The following is a 19,221-nucleotide window of genomic DNA, read 5'->3' on the forward strand; positions in this document are numbered from 1 at the left end:
ATCCAGGGTATGCCAACCTGCTGTACAGCCTGTGTGTGTGTGCATGGTGATTGTATCCCATATTGATGTTGGGGTACATGCACGGGAAAGTGGCGTTTTGTAACACATGTGTTTTGGGACGGTTTTCTTAACTTATCACCAATACCTAGGACATACAGATTTGTGTAGTGTGTGTTCCCTATGTGCCTATGCTATTAGTGCCAGTTTTGTGTAGTGCCACATTATGTGGCACCACAATCTGCAATTATCCTTAATTAATGAGCATGAGTGTAGTATGGATGTGTAGTAACTAGTCTGCTACTGCTGCCACTCTGCATTTTTGCTGTGGTCATTCCTGTGCTGATGCCCCTGGCTCAGCTCACCATGTGGAGATTGACTGGTGGCATCACTGCATGTGACATAATGGTGTTCAGTCTGCTGTGAGCTCCCATGGCCCTCTGCAACAACCATGATGGTGTTGCTATTTCACTCAGTAGCAGTAAAAAATAGTGGTGGTGCTACAATATGTATACTACTCACATGAAAATGTGGGATCTGTGCAACCTCACATACCTCTAGATCCATTTTATTTAACTGTGGACAGACCTGGCTACTGCAATCCAGAAGCCCATCAGTATTAATAGGGAAGTCATTAATGTCAATAATGCACATTAACTCATCTTCAGTAATCACTTCTCTCTGTTGCGTGAAGTTACCTCATACATCATAATCCGTATCATGGTGAATATTGTTAACTGCAAGTGCTGACTCATTATGTGTAATTATGGTTGTAGAATGAGTCTGATCTGAAACTTGTTTAGTTTGACTGTGGAGGTCAGGCTAGCATGCATCAGTGATTCGCTTATTGGCCCAGTCTGTCTTGAGTTTCTCTATCATTATGCAGCATTCAGCATGTGATGATATTTTGAAATTAAATAAAAAAGTTCATTTTTGTATGTGTTAATTTATCCTGTGTACCTCATGTAGGGAATTATTTCCTCAATAGGTTTTTTGTATTTAAACTTCAAAGGAAATCAAATATGTCTCCGTGTGCAGCTTTGGGTTGCATCACCAGAATTGTTGTGGCCAAATATACATTATTGTTTTCACTAATATGAATGTTTTCAAAATTTCCTTTACTTTCTTCTGGCTCCAAGTAGTTAATTGCATTTCTTACAAATTCAAAGCCACTGTTCTCTGTACCATTAGCCACTGTCTATCATTTCACTTAAGCCCAACAGAGGTAAAAATAGTTTTAAACAATTTAGAACTCAGTTTATTCTTCAGATATCACTACTCAGTGTCATGTCCTATGAGGCTTTGCTACACATTTTGTGAGCAGACCCATCAAATAACTGCTGTGACCTATATCATCTGCATTTGAAGACTGCACATGACCTGTTATCTAGGCATGTGTCACCACGTTGTAAGCAACACCCCTATTATTCTCTATTATGTAGTACTGCCAAGAGTGATGCAGAAAACCAGACATTTATGGAAAGAAAATAAGTGGAGAAACTTGTTTATTGTAAAGATTTCAGTGTTGGACTGTGTGCAGTACCTTGTTTTGAATGTACTCTATGAATAATGATTTATAAATAAATGTAAAAGAACAATGCTTATGTATTAGCTCCTCCAATAAAATCCTTTCTGGGACTCAAAATAATTCTATAGCAATCTGCTTATTTTCATAATACATATAGGTGCTGCCAAATGCCTCGAATTGATGCCAAATTATCATCACTAGGTTTGAGAAATGTCTGCCAAAATGTGTCAGGTTATGCTACACTGCAAAAAAAGCACTGTGAGGCACATAAATAATTACATGTGCAGGAGCAGATAGCAGCTTGCGCTAAATCCCCATGGCAGTGGTGGCTAAGTAGCAGGTAATACCATGACAATGGCCATTACTCAATGCCAAAACAGACCACTCAAGGGCTTAAAGGAAGGCAATTGTATCGACAGCCCCGTATGGGAGGCAGATCGTCAGGTCAGCACATGAAGTTAAAGGTCAGTAAATGCCATGAAATGCACTAAAGAGGAGATAGAACTAAGATTCTCAACAAAGACACGTGTACAAACTAAGATTGTCAGCAGAGAAACTGTAGCACATGGATGACTTTGTGCGGATATGTGTTAATGGAATATGTGGCCAGCAAATTAGCTTTACTAAATTCCTTTGTGCCTGAGAGATGAAACCCACCAGGAAGCCCAGAGCTGTTTTGTTGTTATGTGTGTGGCATGCATGGGGTCCTGAGCTATTGCACCCTTTCTTCTTTCCCAGGCTGCATTCCCTTCCCCATATCCACTCCTTCCATCCTAGCTTCTACCCTTCCTGCCCCATTTCTCTCTTGGTGCTTCCCTTCATGACAACCCAGTTATTCCCTTGGTTTCACTATTCTTTTTTGGTCTTGTTTTTCCACTCGCCTGCTTTTTAGGCTTTTTCTGGTCCCCCAAGGGGTTTTACCTCTCTTTGTAAATTCTTTTTCCATAGTATGACCCATCTTGGGAAGAACTACCAGGGACGTGGCTTCCTCAAGGAACACCCCATCCTGGCGCTCAGGACAAGGCTACTCCTCCCAGACATCCTAAGGGGGGGGGGGGGGGGGGGGTCTCACTCCCTCCCTTTTAATCAGTGTCTGATCGTACATTCATGAGTCACTCCATGCGTGCCGGTTAGGAACACTGACTGGCCCGTTCAACATCCATCTGGCCGATTAAACGATTTTCCTCCAGTGGTTACTATCTCCACTTTCTGTAACTGCAGTCTCTTTTTTTCTCTCTACTCCATAGCTTGTCTTGTATTTCAGGAATCTTGTTCTGTGGGCACTTATAGTCTGACTCTTCATGGCTTCTAAGCTCACCAGAGCCAAGTCAGCCCTTTGTGAGCATTGGGTCATGTGTGTATGTTGATACAAATGGACATTGTTAGATCCTAGGTTCCTCTTCATACTGCACTGGAAGTGATGGTCGTTTGAATCCATTTAGATTCCATAGTAACGCTATGCAACCTCCCCTCAGACTGGCCTCCTATGTTTTCTGCTCCTCTTTCCTTCCTTTGAAAGCTCCTTCCCCTTCCTTTTCCCTTGGAGTTTCAATGCTCATAACAGTCTGTGAGGGGGGGGGCATGGTGGTGGGACAGGGGAGGAGGGGGTTACTGCAGCCACTGGCCAGGCCAGGATTGTTTTAGACATGGTGTCAGGGCCTGCTCTGTGCCTTATCGACCATGGAACCCTCATACACGTTAGTGCAGCACACATTTCTTCAAGCATTGATCTTTCCATTTATAGCCTGGATCCTCCACTCCATTCAGTGGGGAGTTCTTAGTGGTTTGTAAAACTGCAATGATTTTCTGATCATCTTACCTCTTCTTCAGCATTACTTGCCTGGATGCCTTCCCAAGTGGAAGCATTTTGGCCACTATCCTCCTATTGGTCCTATCCTCTGGGGAATTTCTCTGAATGATTTCCTTGCCAGTACGTACTCTACCACTGAGCATTTTGCTTGGCATTTCGCCCAGGCGGCAGTGTTGGTCCACTGTTCACCTGCATTCTGTCTTCTCAAACACCATTTGGAATGACTCCCTTTAACTTTAATACCCCTCCAGAGCCTTATAATGTCTCATGTAGCAAGTGAGAATTTGCCAGCAACTTTGCTCTGTGCCCTGACATTGTTCCTGGACCGAACCCAGTGCACAACCAAATGCTTCAACACTTACTGGTGTATAGCTAACCGCATATACTTGCCCTTTCTGTCTGTCTCTGGAGTGAGTGTTGTTATTCCAGTTTTGAAATTTGGCAGACCACCTCTTCAGATGAATAATTATTGTCCTATCAGTTTAACGAATGTCCTCTTCAAATTATATGAACTTATAGTGAGTTGAAGGCTGTATTGGATCCTTGAATCCCAGGACTTTTGTCTTCGACCCAGGGTGCTTTCCACTGAGGCCGCTCTGCTGCAGATAATTCAGTCCATCTGGAGTCTGCTAACCAAACAGCTTGTGCAGGCTGCCAACACCTTGTTGCAGTCTTCTTCGATCTACATAAGGCTTATGATGGTGCCAACACGTCCTTGCCACCTTACATGAGCGGGGCCTCTGTGGTCTGCTCCCGATTTTTATTCACACTTTCTTCCATGTCACACTTTCCAGGACAAGTGGGCACCATCTGTAGCACCTCCAATCTGCAGGAGAATCTAGTTCTACGGGGTTCTGTTTTCATTGTCCCTCTCATTTTAGTGGCTATCGATGGTCTGGTGGCCTGTGGTGTCATCCTATTTGTATACTGATGATTTTTTTATTCGTCTGTGATGGCAATTGCTGAATGTAGACTGCAGGCAGCTACACTGAGCACAATCTTGGGCTCTCACTCGTGGTTTCACTTTTTTGGCCACCAAGACCTGCGGTACTCATTTCTTTTGTTGTCATACAGCGTTCCCCAATCTGAGTCTGTACATTGATTGTCATCTCTCAATATGGTGGAGTCTCATCATTCCTTGAGACTGGTCTTTGATGCCTGGTTGATGTGGCTTCTCCATTTTCATCAACTAAAGTGGACATGTTGGTCACAACTCTAGTGCTGTGCATTGCCTCAGCAACACTAACTGGGGTATAGACCACTCTACTCTGGTACTGCTTTACACAGTATTGGTTCAGTCCTATCTATATTATTACGGTCTTGTATACAGCCTGGCATCACATTCAGTGTTACAGATGCTGGACACAATACACCATTATGAGATATGACTGGCAACTGGTGCATTTTGGACTAGCCCCATGACCAGCCTCCTAGCAGAGGCAGGGGTTCTACTATAGTGTGTTCTACACCAGCAGCCATTGATCACTTATGCATTAAGCTTCTGCTTCTCTTTGGATCACCCAAATGACTGTCTCCTCTTTCCAGATACAGAGATCCACGTCCTGGAATGGCGGCACAGGTCTGCAGTTATGATTGTCATCTGCATCTGATCCCTTTTTTCTGAACTCCAGCTTTCCCCTCTTCAACCTCTTCTCCAGGCCCACTCACGTACATCTCTGTGGTGCACCCCCCATCCGCAGCTCTGTTTTGACCTATTACAAGGTCCGAAAGACTCAGCTCATCCTGAGGTCCCCTGCCTCTGGCTTTTATCCACTCTTGATGTGTTTCAGGATTCTCAAGTAGTCTATACTTATGGCTCGATTGGTAGCCGGCCACTTATGTCCATGTGGGGATGTAATGAACTCCACTCTTTGCCAGATGCAGAGTTGGTAGTCATCTCTTGTGCTCTTGAGCATATCTGTACCTGCACTGGTGAGTCCTTCCTCTTCTATAGCGACTCTTTGAGCAGATTGTAATCTCTGACCAGTGTTACCCTCGTCATCCCTTGGACCTGACTAACCAGAATTTCTTTTCTGCCCTTGAACAATGAGCATGGTCGGTGGTGTTTGTCCGGCCCGTGGGCCACATTGGTATTCCGGGGAATGAAATCAATGACATGCTGGGCAAACTGGCTACCAACAAACTGCCTCTTGAGACTGGTATTCCAAAGTTTACCCTTTGATCAGTATTATGCAGAAAAGTTCTAAGATTTGAAAAATTGAATGGCATGCTCCAAATTTGCTGAACTACATCTGATAAAGGAGACAACAAATTTGTGGAGGTCCTCCATGTGGGCTTCTTGCATGGACTCTATTGTCTTTTGCTGGCTCCGCATCAGCCATACTTGGCTGACTGTCATCTCCTCTGGCACAAGGATCCATTCCACTCTTGTTGTGGTGCTTGTATAATAGTTGTCAGCATTTTGCTGCACTGTCCTAACCTGGTTGCCCTGTTGCAGGCTCTTCCTGATTTACTAACCCTGTATTAGCAGACGATGTCTCTGTGGCTGACATGGTTTTATGGTTTATTTGTAAATGAGCTTTTTACCACTCTCTCTCTCTCTCTCTCTCTCTCTCTCTCTCTCTCTCTCTCTCTCTCTCACACACACACACACACACACACACACACACACACACACAGAGGGCACCTTAGCTGTCACCTCATTGAGGGCTTAGCAGGATGCCCTGTTGCTTTTTTTTTTACCTGAATGGACAGTAGCTGCCTGGCCTTTCTGGTGCACATCAGCCCTCCCCCTACCCACCCTTTTGCTCTTCTACCCCCTCCTTGCGTTCTTTTACTTGGTATTCGTCTTCTGTTTTTCTGTGCTTCTCTTGCCCTGCCTGTATTGCTAGTCTTTTCTGGGTATTGTTCAGTAGGGTGCCTCTTGTAAATGACAGCGGTTATGTCCCCCATTCCACTTTCTACCTTTGGGGGCCTCCAGATTCTTCTTGGATGGGGCACCTCACACACCTTTCTTACTTCCCCCCTTTTCTTCTTTCTTCTTCATTTATCTTAGCTTTGTTGACCGTAAGTGGACGTTGGCATTTTCTTTCCTTAGGTTTTGTGCATTAGGCCCTTCTTTGGCATGTAGTTTTGTTGGTTTCACTGTTCCAGGTATGAGGGACTGACGACCTCATTGTCTGGTCCCTTGGCCATTAAACCAACCAAGTAGCATGAGAGATGACAATCACTGAAAAGCGTGATGGTGTACATAATAAAATATTGAGTTATGTTACATTATAGAAGTGTTTCAGCAGTTCTAATCGACAGATTGTATTTGATTTTTGCTTTCAGCATGTTGAAGTTCCATTTGTACTACCAGTACCCACTCATATAAAGGAAGATCCGGAGCTAAATTTGGAAGCAGAAGAAACTGAGAATATTGTAAGTATTAATATCAGATATATATTTCATGTGGAGAAAAATATGTCATTGCCTCACTGTAAAATGTAAAAGATGCTTTACAGTGAAATAAACATTGATTTTTGGTTACTAATTTTCCAGTATTCTTGTATTATTTTGCTCTGGTTATATTACATTATTTGCAGGCTGTTGAGAATCACACCTGAAAAGTACTTTAACAGCATATGTAACCATCTTTTCTATGAAATTTTTTCATATCAATCATGTTCTGTAATACATGTGTGTGAGCAAAGCCTTAAGTTCACATATAGTCCAGTGCAAGTTCTTGTAAACCAAGTAAGTTGAGAAAGACTCTTCCCTTCAACAACTTCTGATTAATGCATAACTGGGGAATACATCAGACACCTTACGAAAGGCTCATTCGGATTTGTGAGTTTGTGCTAAAAAATTTTCAAGTGTCGGAAAATTATACCTTATGTAGGATGGTACAGTAATTCTCACCTACATTAAATGTGGCTAATTCTGTTTACGTGCTGTAGTAGTTATAGATTTGACGGTCACACAAAAATTTTCAGATTTGGGATTTAGTAAGCATTTCTGTTGAACAGAAGGTAGATTAAACTCATGATGAATTTAATGACAGCCCATGGGAGCTTCAAGAAACATCTATACACAATGTAAATAGAAAAAGAAGTCCCTAAGTGTAGGCTATTTGTGTGGGGGTCGAAACTGCCCTACATTTTATCTTCCAATGGCAATCACCTGAGACCATAAGACATAAAATCTTTCGTCAGTAATTCCTAAAGAGATTGTGTTTAACAAAGACCAAGTACAGGGACTCATATTACTCTTCAAGGATATTAGTTGGTTTTAATGGAATGACAAGGGTAGGTACCACACAATAAACTTAATTTAAACTTATTTTCGTTATGGGCAACAGCTGTGAAAACCACTGTTGCATTGCCTTCCTGATTAAGTCAAATTTAGCATTTCTTCACAGAGAAAGCAGTAAGTGACCTGTCAAATATAGCCCTGGCAGAGCTAACAAGAAAAATTATCTTCTGTGCATGTGTTGTGAGCTTGCTAATATCTTTTCTTTTGAAGAGCAAAATATTCTACCTGGTGAACTAAAATTTTGGAGCATTATTACTGTTCCTGTAATGTGATGTAAAGTATATGGTCATAATGATAAACTTCTCAAGAAATATTACTAAATGCACAAGGAAATACTCAAAGATGATATGTCAAAATCTGCCTTAAACACACTGAAAGAAATACACTGTCAAAATTGTAGCTGATGGGCAGAATTCAAGTATGTAAAAGAAGAAGAAGAATTGTTGAAGTTACTCATTACTGCCACACACAGCACCTCTTCTTACAGTGCTTTGTACAATCCTGTGTAACATGCAAATAGGAAAATGAGCAGAAGTGCAAGAATCCTGGGCTTCATACACACAGAACCATCAGGCATCTAACCTGAATGGAAAATGTCACATTTCATATATTTTTTAATAACTTACAGCTTATATTGACAGATAAGCTGTTGCAGACGTCTTTCATACAAAATAACAGGACATAAACCTTGCACTGGAAAATGTAGGATGGAATGTAACAATATTATAAAAGGGATAGGTGCTACTCACCATATAGTGGAGATGCTGATTCACAGAAAGGCACGACAAAAAGACTATCTGAAAGTTAGCTATCAGCCAACAAGGCCCCTGTCAAAAATAGACAACACACACACACACACACACACACACACACACACACACACACACACACACACACAGGACCACAGTCTCTGGCAGTTGGAGCCAGACTGAGCAGCAGTGCATTATGGGAGAGACAACTGGGTGAGGGTAAGGGGGAGGCTGGGGTGGGCAGAAAGGGGGGGATTGCAGGGTATGTGGTGGGGGATGGTAAAGTGCTGCTGGGAACGTGGAGGGTCAAGGTGGAGATTAGGGGTGGCTAGGTTCAGTTGTGAAGTTAGACAGAGGGTGGGGGTGAGAGGGGGCAGTAGCGGAAAAGAAGGGAAATACAAAGACTGGGTGATTTGGTGGAATAGAGGGCTGTGTAGTGCTGGAATGGGAACAAGGATGGAACTAGATGGGTAAGGATAATGACTGACGAAGGTTGATGCCGCGAGGATTACGAGAACATAGGGTATGTTGGTGGGAAAGATCCAGATGGCACAGGCTGTGCAGCAGTCACTGAAACAAAGGACATCATGTTGGGCAGTGTACTGAGCAATAGGGTGGTCCAACTGTTCCTTGACCACAGTTTGTTGATGGCCATTTCATGTGGACAAACAGCTAGTTGGTTGTCTGCCCACATACAATGCAGCACAGTGACTGCAGCTTAGCTTGTAGATCACCTCATTGATTTCACAGGTAGCCCTGCCTTTGATGGGATAGGTGATTTGTGACTGGACTGAAGTAGGTGATGGTAGGAGTACATATGGGACAGGTCTTGCATCTTGGTATATTACAGGGATATGAGCCATGAGGCAAGGGATTGGGAGCAGGGATTGTGTAGGGATGTATGAGGGTATTGTGTAGGTTCAGTGGGCGGTGGGCTACCACAGTGGGAAGTGTGAAAAGGAAAGTGGTTAGGATATCTCTCATTTCAGGGTGCAACAAAAGGTAATTGAAACCCTGGCAGAAAATGTATTTCAGTTGCACCAGTCCTTGGCAGTACTGAGTCGTGATGGGAATGCTCCTCTGTGGCTGGACAATGGGACTTTCAGAGGTGTTGGTGACTGGAAAGATAAGGCACAGATGATCTGTTTTTATACAAGGTTGGGAGGGTAATTACGATTTGTAAAGGCCTCAATGAGACCCTCAGTATATTTCAAGATGGACCGCGTGTCACTACAGATGTGACACCATGGGTGGCTAGCCTGTATGAGAGGAACTTCTTGGTATGGAATGGGTGGCAGCTGTTGGAATGGATGTGTCACTGCTGGTTGGTAGGTTTGATATGGACAGAGGTACTTTGAGTTGGTGGTCAACATCAAAGAAGGTGGCTTGACAGGTTGAGTGGGACCAGATGAAGCTGATGGCAGAGAAGGTGTTGAGTTTCTGGAGGTATGTGGATAGTGTGTCCTCACCCTTGATCCAGATCATGAAGATGTTGTCAATGAATCTGAAGCAGATGAGGGGTTTGGGGTTCTGGGTGTTTAGGAAGAATTTCTGTAGGTGGCCCATGAACAGTTTGGCATAGAATGGCGCCATATAGGTGCCATAGCGATATCCCAGATTTGTTTTTAAGTAACACCTCCAAAGGTGAAGTAATTGTGGGTAAAAATATAGATGGTTGTGGCAACTAGGAAGGAGGTAGTTGGGGTTTGGAATCTGTCAGGCATTGTGAGAGGTAGTGTTCAATAGCAGTAATGCCGTGGGCATTAGGGATTTTAGTGGAAAGGGAAATGGCAACAATAGTGCCGAACAGGGCTGTGTGTGCTAAAGGAACAGGAACTGTGGAGAGTTTTATATAGGAGGGTAAGTTGCGGATAATAGGCTTAAGGCGTTAGTCTATGAGTGCAGAGATTCTCTTAGTAAGCGGCTACTACGGGGTGTCCTGAGTGGTTGGGTTTATGTACTTAGGACATGTAGGTCAGAGAGTGGGGAGTCATAGGGATGAGGAGAGAGATGGACTCACGCAAGAGATTCTGGGATGGGCCTAAGGATTTGAGGAGAGCTGGGAGATCCTACTGGATTTCTGGAATGAGGTCACAGTGGCATGGATTGTAGGTGGGTGAATCTAACACTGGCGTAGTTCTTCTGCCAGGTAATCCTTGCGATTCAAACCAACAGTGGTGGAGCCTTTGTCAGCAGGTAGGATTATAACATTGGAATAAGCTTTTAGATGGTGGATTGCAGATCTTTCAGCATATGTAAGCTCCCTTTGCATGTTTAGGGATTTAGGGAATGATTGTGAGGCAAGGTTTGAGGTTAGGAAATTGTGGAAAGTCAACAGGTGGTATTTGGGGGAAGTTATGGTGGATGACAGTTGGATGGAAGAGTGAACTGAGTCAGGCAGAGTTCAGCATTGGTCTTTGGTTGAGTCTGATTGGTAGGGTTGGAAGCTAGAAAGTGTTTCCATTGTAGCAATTGGGAAAAGGAGAGAAGGACTTTAAAAGATCTGCATGATTGTTTTTGGGAGTAAGGCGAAAGGTGAGGCCTTTGGAAAGGACTTATACTTCTGCCAGGCTAACGCTTTAGGTAGTATGAAATGAGGAGGCTGGGGAGCTTTTTCAGGTGCGTTGTGCATGTTGTTCTGGTTCCTTGTGGGCAATAGTTTCGCTGTCACCACCTCTACAATCTTCTTTCCTTCTCCTGGTTCCTACAGCAGAAACACTTTTTCGCCACTAGCCCTGCCAGTGAGAAACAATCAAAGACCAATGTTGAAACCTGTTCGACTCAGTTCACTCCTCCATCCAACTGTGGTCCATCTACAATGCCCCTGAATCACCCTCTGTTAATTCTCCACAATTTCTTAACCTCTAACCTTGCCTCACCATAATTCCCCAAATCCCTCAACATGCAAACTAACCTTATATCTGCAGAAATATCCGCAATCCACTACCTAAAAACTGATCCCAACCATATATTATTACCTGCTGACAAAAGCTCCACCACTGCTGTTTTGCACTGCTTCTACATGCTGCCTGGAGTCCATAGACCCAACCACCGCAGATGCCCTTTGTGGTCAGTTATTGTGCCCCTACTGAGAGAATCTCTGCTCCTCATAGACCAACACTTTCAGCCTATTACCCACAACTACCCTCCTATATAAAAGATACCATCCATGTCCTCCACCAACTCTCCAAAGTTCCTGTTTCCTTACCACACAGTGCCCTGCTTGTCACTATTGATGCCATATCCCTTTATGCTAATATCCCTAATGCCCATGGTCTTACCATTATTGAACACTACCTTTCACAGTGCGTGATGTATTCCAAACCAATGACTTCCTTCCTTGTCACCATGGCCAGCTTTATCCTGACCCACAATTACTTCTCCTTTGAAGATATTACCTACAAAAAAATCTGGAGTATCACTATAGGCACCTGCATGCCACTATCCTATGCCAACCTATTCATGGGCCATCTAGAGAAATCCTTCCTAAACACCCAGAATCCCAAACCTCTCATCTGGTTCAGATTCATTGGCAACATGTTCATGATCTGGATCAAGGGTGAGGGCACTCAATGCACATTCCTCCAGAATCTCAACACCTTCTCCCCCATTCACTTCACCCCATCAAATTCCTCGATGTTGACCTCCACCTCAAAGATGGCTATATCAGTACCTCTAACCCTATCAAACTTACTAAACACCAGCAATACCTGCACTTCGACAGCTTCCACCAATTCCATACCAAGAACTACCTTCCATACAGCCTACCAAGCCATGCCCATCGTATCTGTAGTGACAAGCAGTCCCCCTCAAAATATGCCAAGAGTCTCACTGAGGCCTTGGGAAATTGTAATTACCATCCCAACCTTGTACAAAAACAGATGTTCCATGCCTTCCATAGTCCCACTGTCCAGCCACAGAGGAGCATTTCCATTGTGACCCAGGAATGGAGCAACTGAATTAAATTCTCTGCCAGGGCTTTGACCACCTCTTGCTCTGCCCTGAAATGAGAAATATCGTATGCACTAGCCTTCTCACTCCTCCCTCAGTGGTATTCTCCCACCCACTGAACCTACACAATATCCTCATCCATCCATACACAACCCCTTCTCTCAGTCCCTTGTCTCATGGCTCTTATCGCTGTAATAGACCTGTCCCATACATTCTCTCACCACTACCTGCTTCAGTTGGGATACAAACATCACCCATGCCATCAAAGTCAGTGCTACCTGTGAAACCAATCAGATGATCTACAAGTTAAGCTGCAAGCACTGTGCTACATTCTATATGGGTATGACAACCGACAAGCTGTCCATCTACATGAATAGCCTCAGAGAAATTGTAGCAAGAAAGAACTGGACCACCTTGTTGTTTAGCGTGCCGCCCAACTCGATGTTCTTCATTTCAATGACTGTTTCACAGCCTGTGCCATCTGCATATCTCCCACCAACACCAGCTATTGTGACTTGCGCAGGTGGGGACTCTTCCTGCAATATATTCTACATTTTCATAACACCCGTGGCCTCAACCTTCGTTAATCATTATCCTTACCTATGTAGCCCCTTTCCTGTTTCCATTCCAGCACTACTTAGCCTTCTATTCCACCAAATCACCCAGTCTTTGTCTTTCTCTCCTTTTCCTCTACTGCCCCTACTCATCCCCACCCTCTGTTTAACCTCCCTGCACCTAGCACCCTACCCTCCACCTCATCCCTGCATGCTCCCAGCAACACTTTACTGTCCCCCACCCCCATGCAGCAATCCCTCCCCCTCCACACACCAGTGTCCTCCTTACCACCACTTGGTTGGCTCTCCCTTAATGCACTGCTGCTCTCAGTCTGGCTCCAGCTGCCAGAGACCCTGCTCACATTTGTGTGTGTGTGTGTGTGTGTGTGTGTGTGTGTGTGTGTGTGTGTGTGTGTGTGTGTGTGTGTGTGTGTGTGTGTGTGCGCATGCGTGTGTGCAGGCATGCATGCGTGTGTATATTTTTGACAAAGGCCTTGTTGGCCAAAAGTTAACTTTCTGGCAGTCTTTTTGTTATGTCTTTTTCAGCATCTCTGCTATATGGTGAGTAGCAACTATCTTTTCCATAACATTAGAACACAAATCTTGGCAAGTTTTGACCCCACATTATGAACATCAAATTATCTTCTCAACTGGGAATTTAGTTTGTTGAAATGGAATAGTACATGTACAAACATGTGATAAAAATTCCTGAAGTACAGTTTTTGTATGATTTTTGAATTTTTCCTGGTTTACTCACGATAAAACATTCCTTGTTTATTTCAGATATTTGTCATGAAAATACAGGTTGAGCATTCAGTGACAAAAAAATATTTTCCTTTTACAAGACACATTTCTAGCACTTCACAATAATTGCAGGTTTTATTTAGATAAAATTGGTGTGAAGTAAGAAATGGTTGTATCTGTTGTTACACGTTATTCTACTGTGTGCAAGAAACATTTGATTTAATTCACAAAATGTTATGATGCAGATTGATAATGCACCAATAACTGATGTTTAAGTATACTGTTCTACTGATAAACATGAGATGATGATGAAGAGCAATCAGATTTTATACTGTCCAAATTCTTTATAAAGAGGTTGAATCACAGTGGGACTCCACATTATACCACAGTGTTTTTGTAATTCCCTCAAAGACAGTTTTAATATTCAGGCTAAGAGTACAGCGAAAGCAGCGAATTATTTCTGAATGAATTGGTGAAAGTTCGTTATTCTCTTTTTTCGGATTTTAATATGTTGAATATATGTTTTTAAATTTTTTGTCCTAATATTCATCGAGGTTCCTGAAGCCACATATAAAGATATGAAAACAATAATGCACTCATACTTGTCACTGGCGTTATTTGTATACAGATGTTTAACAGTATTGTTATTGCACACCTGTCCCTATCCTTTTGTACTGCAAGATGATAATGCTTGGTTTCTGTGTCATTTGTTTCATAAAATCTCTACACATTTACAGGAAGTTAAGTTCGAAATTTTACATTTTGTTATTCTATATGACTTCGTGAATCTGCTTAATCAGTTCAAAGAAGAGCATAAAGCAACAGTGTTCATCTCATTTTCAATTCTGAGAGCCCAGTGTCGTAGATGTCCATCACTAATTGTATATTGTCTGCCTCAAAAAGTTCTAAATATTCCAAATTGTTTTTCTCTCATACTTTTCCGAGATCCATTATTCACATATTTTCATGTAATTCTTTCTTCCTTGTATATAATTTATATTCACATTTGCTTTGCACACTGCATAACTCCAAGTGGAGTAGTACAACAACTGCAAACAAAACAGGTTGTCAGTTCAGTTCCCCTAAAGATACGTCTGTGGAAATCATATTAGAAATCAGTACTGAAATGTGCTGTTGTGCCAACAGCTAGACAAAAATGAATTGTGTGTCACCAGCTGTAAAACGTCCATTTCCAGAAGCAAAATGTGCAATTAAAAAGAGAAACAAAAATTTCAGAAGAAAATGAGCCTGCTGTTGTCAGCTTATAAACACAAATTTCTTTTCTTGTGGGCCTGATTATTGCACCTGCTAAAATGCAGCACACACTCTGTATTACACATTAATGGTGGGTATATAATTATCACTTGACAATTAACAAAACCAGTCCATGCCTTGTTGTTGTAGACACAAACCAGTAGAAGAATCCAGTCTCTGTGGCCATGCAAGCCCATCAGCATCCGTGTATTCATAATCCAAAACGTGATCCAAGAGAGATTCAATAAACAGCCCAGTCTATGTATGCAGAGCATTAGTGATATAGATGCTAGAGATAAGCACAATATGAAGTGAATTAATGCTGCCTAGGTGGCTGAGTCATTTTCTGCCAGACATCAGAGGCCAGGTCCCTGTGATTGCTCCCAAGCACCTTTCATAGGCTGCAGGGTATATCACAGAGGAGGAACAAGACTTCTGGTCAGGTGACTACAGGGTTATAAACACAAAATCAAATAGGGGTAATGCAGGAGTAGGTTTAATAATGAATAGGAAAATAGGAATGTGGGTAAGCTACTACAAACAGCATAGTGAACGCATTATTGTGGCCAAGATAGATACAAAGCCCACACCTACTACAGTAGTACAAGTTTATATGCCAACTAGCGCTGCAGATGACGAAGAAATTGAAGAAATGTATGATGAAATAAAAGAAATTATTCAGATAGTGAAGGGAGACGAAAATTTAATAGTCATGGGTGACTGGATTTCGAGTGTAGGAAAAGGGAGAGAAGGAAACGTAGTAGGTGAATATGGATTGAGGCTAAGAAATGAAAGAGGAAGCCGCCTGGTAGAATTTTGCACAGAGCACAACATAATCATAGCTAACACTTGGTTTAAGAACCATGAAAGAAGGCTGTATACATGGAAGAACCCTGGAGATACTAAAAGGTATCAGATAGATTATATAATGGTAAGACAGAGATTTAGGAACCAGGTTTTAAATTGTAAGACATTTCCAGGGGCAGATGTGGACTCTGACCACAATCTATTGGTTATGACCTGTAGATTAAAACTGAAGAAACTGCAAAAAGGTGAGAATTTAAGGAGATGGGACCTGGATAAACTGAAAGAACCAGAGGTTGTACAGAGTTTCAGGGAGAGCATAAGGGAACAATTGACAGGGATGGGGGAAAGAAATACAGTAGAAGAAGAATGGGTAGCTTTGAGGGATGAAGTAGTGAAGGCAGCAGAGGATCAAGTAGGTAAAAAGACGAGGACTAGTAGAAATCCTTGGGTAACAAAAGAAATATTGAATTTAATTGATGAAAGGAGACAATATAAAAATGCAGTAAATGAAGCAGGCAAAAAGGAATACAAACGTCTCAAAAATGAGATCGACAGGAAGTGCAAAATGGCTAAGCAGGGATGGCTAGCGGACAAATGTAAGGATGTAGAGGCTTATCTCACTAGGGGTAAGACAGATACTGCCTACAGGAAAATTAAAGAGACCTTTGGAGATAAGAGAACCACATGTATGAACATCAAGAGCTCAGATGGAAACCCAGTTCTAAGCAAAGAAGGGAAAGCAGAAAGGTGGAAGGAGTATATAGAGGGTCTATACAAGGGCGATGTACTTGAGGACAATATTATGGAAATGGAAGAAGATGTAGATGAAGATGAAATGGGAGATACGATACTGGGTGAAGAGTTTGACAGAGCTCTGAAAGACATGAGTCGAAACAAGGCCCCGGGAGTAGACAACATTCCATTGGAACTACTGACGGCCTTGGGAGAGCCAGTCCTGACAAAACTCTACCATCTGGTGAGCAAGATGTATGAAACAGGCGAAATACCCTCAGACTTCAAGAAGAATATAATAATTCCAATCCCAAAGAAAGCAGGTGTTGACAGATGTGAAAATTACCGAACTATCAGTTTAATAAGCCACAGCTGCAAAATACTAACATGAATTCTTTACAGACTAATGGAGAAACTAGTAGAAGCCGACCTCAGGGAAGATCAGTTTGGATTCCGTAGAAACACATGGAACACATGCGGCAATGCTGACCCTACGACTTATCTTAGAAAATAGATTAAGGAAAGGCAAACCTACATTTCTAGCATTTGTAGACTTAGAGAAAGCTTTTGACAATGTTGACTGGAATAGTCTCTTTCAAATTCTAAAGGTGGCAGGGGTAAAATACAGGGAGCGGCTGGCTATTTACAATTTGTACAGAGACCAGATGGCAGTTATAAGAGTCGAGGGACATGAAAAGGAAGCAGTGGTTGGGAAGGGAGTAAGACAGGGTTGTAGCCTCTCCCCGATATTATTCAATCTGTATATTGAGCAAGCAGTAAAGGAAACAAAAGAAAAATTTGGATTAGGTATTAAAATCCATGGAGAAGAAATAAAAACTTTGAGGTTCGCCGATGACATTGTGATTCTGTCAGAGACAGCAAAGGACTTGGAAGAGCAGTGTCTTGAAAGGAGGATATAAGATGAACATAAACAAAAGCAAAAAGAGGATAATGGAATGTAGTCGAGTTAAGTTGGGGGGATACTGAGGGAATTAGATTAGGAAATGAGACACTTAAAGTAGTAAAGGAGTTTTACTATTTGGGGAGCAAAATAACTGATGATGGTCGAAGTAGAGAAGATATAAAATGTAGACTGGCAATGGCAAGGAAAGCATTTCTGAAGAAGAGAAATTTGTTAACATCGAGTATAGATTTAAGTATCAGGAAGTCATTTCTGAAAGTATTTGTATGGAGTGTAGCCATGTATGGAAGTGAAACATGGACGATAAATAGTTTGGACAAGAATAGAATAGAAGCTTTCGAAATGTGGTGCTACAGAAGAATGCTGAAGATTAGATGAGTAGACCCCATAACTAATGAGGAAGTATTGAATAGGATTGGGGAGAAGAGAAGTTTGTGGCACAATTTGACCAGAAGAAGGGATCGGTTGGTAGGACATGTTCTGAGGCATCAAGGGATCACCAATTTAGTATTGGAGGGCAGTGGGGAGGATAAAAATCGTAGAGGGAGACCAAGAGATGAATACACTAAGCAGATTCAGAAGGATGTAGGTTGCAGTAGGTACTGGGAGATGAAGAGGCTTGCACAGGATAGAGTAGCATGGAGAGCTGCATCAAACCAGTCTCAGGACTGAAGACCACAACAACAACAACAACATCAACCCCACTCTCTGAGGACATCATTGTAGCACTGATGATGCTAGCTGCAACAGATGAGAAAGGCATATGACTGACTTTTATAGAATAAAGTGGAAACCAGATCTAACCATTGAAACAGAAAATTAAATAGAGAAAGAGTCAAAAGGGCCTTCAATTCTGACTTCTCAAGAAGAAAAAAGTGACGAGAGGTAAATCTTCTGTATTGGAAGGTCCTACTATTAAATTATTTTGGTGTAGAGAAGAAAGAGACATAACAGAAATTACAGCTTTGTGCTATAAATTATATAAAAGTGCTATGTGGCCATAAGACTTGCTTGGGATGGTTACAGTCCCAATGCCCAAAAAATAAGGTCCCAACAAATACACAGATTGCAGCACAGTGGATATAATAACTCATGCTGCCAAAATTATGTTGACAATATTGTATGTATAATGGAAGTTGATATAGGAAAAGAACAATTTGGTTTCAGGAAAGAGGGATACAAGAGATGCTACTGGACTAATAAGAATGTTTAGTGAAAGACAAGTGTAGAGAGAGGAAAAGGACAAAAGACATTTCTCTGAGTGAAATTGGCCAATATGATGGAAATTCTAAAACTGAAGAAGATGAAGTGGTGCTACAGGATATCAATTAAGGAGCTATTCACGAAGCAGGAACCAATCATGTATCAGTGGTTAAATCATGAATAAATGTTTAATGACTACAATAATGATCAAAAAATAAAAAATAAAATGGTATGCATCTATGTTATATGTACATATATGGTCACTCATTACCAAGTTGCAAAAATATAACTTATATTTTAGAGAAATTGTTCATAGTCCTTTGTTCCAAAATAGGACCTCATTTTTTAGAAGCAATGTAGTGCCACCTTCTAAGAAGCACGTTGTCAGTTGGAATAGCTTCACTTCTTGACTGATATAATGCAGTGCCACATCTGGCACTACCAACCCCTTGGTGTGAGTGATCACTGGTACATCGTTGTCATTGTCTTCAGTGGGTTCACTAACCATTTCAGCAACTGGAAGATTGGTCAGTTCAAACTGCTCATTACTGCTCATCCATTCTGAAATATCGCTTTAATTGCCGTTTTCACATCTGGCAAGCTTTTTCATTGGTCCTGCCAATGATAGGTCATCTTTGTCTGTGCTGTAGATGTCCGTTTCATTCTGCAAAATCTGGTTCCAAGACCTTTTCACTGTCTCCGTCTTTATTTCA

The 19,221-nt window shown here is 42.0% G+C and overlaps 1 protein-coding gene across 6 annotated transcripts in view; it reads left to right on the forward strand.

The window, feature by feature from the left end:
- The window catches only part of LOC124720035 (zinc finger protein ZFP2-like), a 174,457-nt gene that overhangs the window by 109,899 nt on the left and 45,337 nt on the right, over positions 1-19,221 (forward strand). For all 6 annotated transcript variants that reach the window (XM_047245290.1, XM_047245285.1, XM_047245286.1 and 3 more), the window contains one exon: positions 6,630-6,719. In XM_047245290.1, coding sequence (XP_047101246.1) covers positions 6,630-6,719 — 90 coding nt within the window. The remainder of the gene's footprint in view (positions 1-6,629; positions 6,720-19,221) is intronic.

This window comes from Schistocerca piceifrons, chromosome 11 (genome assembly GCF_021461385.2).
Source record: "Schistocerca piceifrons isolate TAMUIC-IGC-003096 chromosome 11, iqSchPice1.1, whole genome shotgun sequence".
NCBI lineage: Eukaryota > Metazoa > Arthropoda > Insecta > Orthoptera > Acrididae > Schistocerca > Schistocerca piceifrons.